Raw genomic sequence first — 6,672 nt, 5'->3', positions numbered from 1 at the left:
CATACTCCATTAAATCCACATTTTGTGTCTGTGTGCACATGTTTATTTTTTAACCAAAACTGTACTGCAAAATTTGGAGAGGTGCATAATCTGATAGCTGCCTAATCCAATCCACCTGTAAATCAAAGACCAGCAAATTGGATGGGCTCGCTTTGAACTGCAGACGGAACAAACTGCCTTTCCATCCCCATAGTACACAGAGGGGTTCACAACTCCAGGGCCTGTTGAGAGCATCCCGGAGCCCCCGGCAAGCCTCTGTTGCCCTTCTCCCAGGATCAGCAGGCAGGTCAGGATCCAGGTGTAACAAGATCACCAACCCACCGGTTGACTTTGGAACCTGAGCACTGGGGGCGAGGGGAGCCCTGCAACAGATAGGAAAACCTTGGCTGGGCTGAAGACTCTATTCCGGATCCCAGGCTGAAAACCCAAGGCACGAATTCCCACCTGCTCAACATCCACGCCCCCCCCATCCCTTCACCTGTATCGAAATAAAAACAAGGGTCCTTTGTTGCAGTTTTTTTTTACATTTAGCTTTATATATATAAAAAATTAAATATATATAATATATTGTGTTTAAGACTAAAAATATAGTACATAATATTTTTTTTAAAGAATGAGGAAAAACCCAAATTTAAAAAAAAAGAAAGTTGAGGGGAGAGGAAGTGAGGAAGATTCACAGATATAAGTCTCCAGCGGGGGTGGAATTAACACAGAAATGAACTGGGGAGGAGAAGTAGTAGCTCCTCCCCTCCAACATCTGCCCCCTGAGTACCCATATGCAGCCTGGGGTGCAGGGGGGGAGGGGTCCCATGAGGATTGAAGCCTGGCGGTGGGGGCTCTGACCTTAGAGCACATCTCCGCTCCAAGGCTTTGGAATATTTATTGCTGAATTCCTGGACTGACGACTGTGTCAAGGGTCCTATGTGCTTGGGCAGTCCAAGAAGCACAGCCCCCCAAACCTCATGTGCTCTGGAGCTTGCGCCTCCGCCCCAGGGCACGAACTCCGTGGATAGATCTACAGCCTCAGTGTCACCCTCGTCGGCTGTGAAGCATTCGCAGGGCTCGGGTTTTGCTCAGATGGAGAACCTGCCCCAATACATTACAAACAACCCACCCACCCCGCTTCCCAATATACTGCCAAAAGAATCAGTCGTTGGATTGGCTCCAGATGAGAGCCACATGGTTTGGCTTCCCCAAAAGAATGCCAGGAATTATAGCTCTATGAGGGGTGAACTACAATTCCCAGGATTATCTGAGGGGAGCCCAGGTGCCTTAAATGTACAGTGTGGATTTGACCTAAGCTCATTGAACTTAAGTCCCATTGAAGCCAAATAGTCCACAAGCTGGTTTATCGCTTGCAAAGTTTACACGGGATTCAGTGCAAAGAGAAAACCACCATGGGAGCAAAGCAAGGCTGCTTGGACCCAATCCAAGATTGCAGAGCACCACTGACAGGCCTACGGCCTGCTTCCACCTTGTGCATAGAGAGTCTCTTTTTATTCAGTATTGTCTAGCCCTTCTCAGCTGGCACAATCCTCTATGGGTTTACTCAGAAATAAGACCCAATGAGCTCAGTGGGCCTGATGCCCAGAGATGTGGTGAAAGGCTCGCAACCAGAGTCTGTGTGCTTCCGGGACAGCTACGGAAGTGTGGCCGTTCCTTGAATGGCGTTTTCCATCCTGCCATTATTGGGACTGTGCAAGGGGCAGCCTGATCTGAGCATGAGGGTTGGGGGAACAGGGTTGGTCTTTTGGTTCAAGGTAGGCAGGATAACAGGCCCACACCAAATCTCAAAACTGGGTCTTGCACCAACGCAGTCGCCCGTACCTACCAGCAAGCAACAACATAATTAGGTGGGTATAAATTGGACAATGCAGATATGGGTGCTGCTTCAGAACCTCAGATGAGCCCGCCTAGTCCGGCATCCTGTTCTAAAAGCAGCCAACCAGATGCCGCCACAAAGGGAAGCCCACAAGCAGGACCTGAGCACAACAGCTTCGCTTGGCCAGGGTCAATGAATGGTCATTAATGGATGGCTGAGGCCAGTGAAGGATTTTGCACCCAGGACTGAAATAGGTTTGTTCTTAAACAGGTGCGGGGCACCTTTGGCCTTCTGGATGCTCCTGAACTCCCATCAGCCCCTGCAAGGAGAGCCAATAGGCAGGGACAATGGGAGTCACAGTTCGGCAACATCTGGAGGGCCAAAGGTCTCCCTGGTCTTAAGCCTGGTGTCTGTGTTGGGGAGGAGAGAACAGGGAACATTTTGGGGGGAATATTGGAACCAGCGGGCAAAATGTCAGCCTGAGTGGTCTGCAAGAATGACCTGTTGCTTTTTGCGGGGAAGGGGATGCTGCTTTAGGATTCCTGCTACCTACTTGCTTCGTACCTGCAGCACCTCGGGAGTAGAGCCTGTGTTTTGCGTGCAGAAGGTCGTGGGCCCAATCCCGGGGATGTCACCGGGAGAGGAGCGGCTGGGAGAGGTGGATCTCCGCTGCTACACATAGCAGGCAATGTCCTACACCTAGAATGTTTGCAAAATGACAGATACTTACAAGCTTGCCACAAAAGCTCTCCCCAATGCACTTTCTCCCCCTCACCCACCCCAAGGAAACACAGCCTCGTGACACCACCCTTGCGAACTGCCTTGTCGTAACACTTGGGGAAATTCGGGATCCTAAAGTACTTGAGAGAGGAAGAGCTGCAAGGGAAGTGGTGTGCATGGCGTGCACCCAAATAAGTCGTAACCAGACTAATCACACTGAAATGAATGGGCCTAAAGTGAGCCGTGTCTACTAACTTCCATGGGCCTACACTGAGCCTGGCCAACAATGGCTACACACAACCAGTGATCCTAAAGTGAGAGAGGAAAAGGATTTCGAAAGAGACACGTCCTCCACACCGCTCCAAGTATCTCTGTTTTGTTTTTGCAGTCAACCTGAGCTTTCCCTGGAGCAAAAAATAGGTTGGTGGTCAATATCCATCACTTTCTTAATGACCAAGGATAGCAGTACTAATTAAAGGGGTGCTCCTCACTGTGGCGTCAGTGAGTTCCTGTCCTTCACCAAAAAAAAAGATAAAATATTAAAAATACCTCTTGAAAAAGTGGCCTAATGAACTCTGGAAAGATACACTGATGGGAGACCCGAGGCTGCCTCCCAGCCTTTCTCCAAGGAGTAAAAGTAGACGCCTCAAATACAACAGCAGGGACTAGAACTTTGCAGGCAAATAGCACCAACATGCCCCCACTTCCTTTCTCTGACCGGGCCCCAGCCAGCAACAAAAAGTGGTTAAAGTTGCCTGAAGCAACCACAAGATGGCACCATGACTACCCAGTGGCTCCAAGGGCACGTGCAGAGGGCAGCTCCCACAAACGTTCGGTTTAGGGCTTGCAACCAGAAATGGAGCCTGCATTGCAGAGCAGGGCAAAAGGGCCTTACTTTTCAGGTACATGGGGAGTCCAGCTGTGCATCCGATAGCCCTGAGATATGAACTGTGCCAAGAAGGGGACCAGATGAATTTTGGGGAGGGGAGAGGGGAAGAAACAAGGGCAAAATTGTGGGGTATTTGGAAAGGGACAGATGCACATTAGAAACCCAACCTCTCCCCTTCCTTCAAAACCACCCCTGCCCTGTCTTTCATCAGATCTCCAGCCACCTGTCAACCTTCTCCTCCCCGCACCTGAACTCCACCGGTGGCGGCTCTGCTCAGCGCTCTCAGCCAGCCCACTACAAACCTGGCGCCCTCCAGGTGATGTTTTTGGGGGACTACAACCCCCATCAGCCCTGGCATCATCATACGGCCATACTGGCTTGGGGCTGATGGGAGCCAGAACATCACCTGGAGGGTGCCAAGTTGGCATGGGCTGTTCTCAGAAGCTGAGAGTTTTAAGGCACAGGAAGTGGAGGGGAAAGGTGGGCTTCTGACTGGTCCTTGGCGAGGGAGGAAAGACAAAACAACAGGGTGGTTGCGGGGGGGGTGGAATATACAAATATATATATATATATATAAAACACATTTCAAAAGAAAAAAACACACAAATAACTTTAACCCAACCGTATGCATTCAAAGTGCAAAAGATTGGCGGTCAAGGGACGGACTGACGAAAGGGGAGGCCACTACCTTGGCGGGACCATCCTTGGGACGGAAAGGATTTGGAGGAAAAAAGAGGGAGCCCCTCTCTCTAATCCCCCTCTCCTTTCCCCTTTTATTTCTGGAATGCATGAAGTGAGGAGGGCCAAATTCACCATGGAGGCTGGGGCAGGAGGGAGGCTTCTGCTATGTCTGGGGAAGGTTGAAAAGAGACTGCAATTTCTAGCGGGGACATCCGAGCTGCCTCTTCGCTTACCTTGGCCTCCCCCCGCCCAGCCATGGAATAGGATTGCCCCCTGAAAGGCCTCCACACAGACACCAACACCACCTCCGCTCCGGGTGCGAGGGAGAAAGGACTGCCTAACTGTGGCTATCTGCTCTGGGTTTTAATCCAAACGTTGAAAGAGCTGTCCAAGGTGCTTTTACCGCTGACATCGGAGGCATGGAATGATCCAGGGATCTGTTCTGTACTAGCAGGGATGAGAGTGGGAAGAGATATTCTGTATTGGGCTTCCGCAGCCTGCAGATTTAGGCATCCTGAGAATCGCTGCTTGTGTTCCATCTCTTTTGTTTTCAAAATTCCCTTTAAGTTTCTAGCCCTGATGGCTAGGATCACAGGCTCGAGAGAACACATGGGCAGGTCTAAACAGTCTTGGAAGCCAGATGGGGCCTGAGCAGGACTTCCGACAGTCACAAAGGTAGGATCCAAGGGTCCTTCTTGACCCCCCCTCCCCGGCCACTTCTCTTTTAACCCTCTCCACCACTTAGACTCTCCTCATGCTGGAGGATAAAAAATATATCTGGGAAGCAGATTAAACAATTGATGGCAATGCAGCTTGATCCAGCCTCTTACTCTTCACAATTTATCCTGTCCTTCTGAATTTGGGAGAAAGTTTGGTGGTTTGGGGTGTGAGGAGGGCAAACACACAGAACCTTGGATGGGCTTTTTTCATACCAAATTCTGCAAGGTGCCCAGTCACGGCCTCGAGGTTGGCAGGAACTTGGCTGGGGGGGGAGGGGGGCCTTTTATGTTTTGGGGGCCAAAACGCTAATGCCTGCCCTGTCACCTCGATGGGCTTGCACCAAAAGGGAGGCGGGGCTAAGCTGAACAGCGGCGGCTCCTGCAGGTGGGGGGGGTCAGCGTGGAAATGTTTGCTGTGTACAGCGGCCAGTTTGGAGGCTTCAAGCAGTTGACAGGAAACAAAGACGGCAGTTGGCCATTGCCATTCTGAGCATTTTAAGGACGTGGTGTTGTTGCACCAAAAAAAAAAACTCGATAACCAACTCAAGGCCCTAGTCCCCATGATAACAAGAATTGAGTTGCTCTCTGTCATACACCCATCACTACCATTGGTGCCCATGAAGCCCACCCTGCGACTGGGACACGGCTCCCTGCTTCCCCTCAGACCTTTGCTCAGGATACAATCAACCCTCTCCCCTGCCCTTAAGCATATCTGGATGTTTTCAGCTTTCTCCGCCTCCATGCTGGTGGCCAATGCTAGGCCGAGGCACTGCCCCTCAGGCCCCGGAGAGGAGCCGCAACAGGACAGAATGAGGTGGAAGAGGCAGAATCTCGGCTGGGCAGAGATAAGGTCCAGCCCCACAGCGCCCCTGCTGCAAAATGGCATACCCTTGTGCCCCCCACAACTCGGATGGCCACCCTCAAGGGGTTAGTGGAAAGGGGGACCCCATTACAGCAATGCTTCATGCAAGGGTGTCAGAATGAATTTTTTTTAAAAAAAAAATCTGGTAAAAGGAAGCTCAGGAATTCAAAAGAAGAGACCACGTTCTGTCCAAAGAACAGACCATGCAAGGACCGTCCTCGCCTGAGGGGGGAGTTTGGTGCCGCGGAGCGCCGTCTGCGAGTCCAGCCTGCAGGTGGGCAAAGGGGAGGTTACGGGGGGGGGAAAGCCCCTGAATATCAGGGGACAGTCATGAGGTACCTGCACCCCACCATCCCCGGTCAATGCCCAACGCTCAGTTCAGACGTGAGTCTGCATTCGTTGCTGGAACCGTTGCCCGTAGTCTGGGGAGGTGTACGAAAAGCGGGTTGCAGTGGTGTATTTCCCCAGGGGATCGTAGGCATCATAGGCCGCTCTGTCCAGGGCAGGCGGTGGGGGCTGAGTGTAGCCCAGGCGGTAAGTGGCATAGCCGGCACTGGGCGGGAATGCCGTGTGCCCGCCATAGTTCTCATAGGAGAGCTGGCTGGCCGTGTCGGCTGCGGCAGTGCCCGGAGTGGGCCCAGGGACCGGGTCGCCGCTGTACTCGGAGGCGGGGCCTCGGCTGTAGGTGCTGAGCTGGGCATAGCCGCTGGAGTGGGAGAGGCGGGAAGACGGGCGGGTGTCGTAGCGGGCTGGCCCAGGGTTGCGGTAGTCGGTGTAGAGCACCGTGCGGGAAGAGGGGCGGTCTTCGTGGGCACGGACATTGTAGTAGCCATTCGTCGGATCCTGAAAGTTAGGGAGAAAGAGAAGAGTGGAGCAGGAACAAACAGAGAGGTGGTGCGGTGTAGTGGCACCAAGGAGACCCTGGTTCAAATCCCTACTTGGAGAGGAAGTTTTCACTGGGTGACCTTGGCCCAGCTCC

At 52.3% G+C, this 6,672-nt stretch overlaps 1 protein-coding gene across 1 annotated transcript in view; it reads right to left on the bottom strand.

Moving 5' to 3' along the window:
- Nucleotides 1–553: 553 nt before the first annotated feature.
- The window catches only part of KIRREL1 (kirre like nephrin family adhesion molecule 1), a 109,179-nt gene continuing 103,060 nt past the window's right edge, over nucleotides 554–6,672 (bottom strand). Inside the window, exon 15 of the mRNA XM_061606126.1 lies at nucleotides 554–6,536. Within this exon, the coding sequence (XP_061462110.1) occupies nucleotides 6,072–6,536 (465 nt within the window). The 3' untranslated portion in view covers nucleotides 554–6,071. The remainder of the gene's footprint in view (nucleotides 6,537–6,672) is intronic.

Source organism: Rhineura floridana, chromosome 22, assembly GCF_030035675.1.
Source record: "Rhineura floridana isolate rRhiFlo1 chromosome 22, rRhiFlo1.hap2, whole genome shotgun sequence".
NCBI classification, from domain to species: Eukaryota; Metazoa; Chordata; class Lepidosauria; order Squamata; family Rhineuridae; genus Rhineura; species Rhineura floridana.
This window is presented reverse-complemented; position numbering and strand designations above follow the sequence as displayed.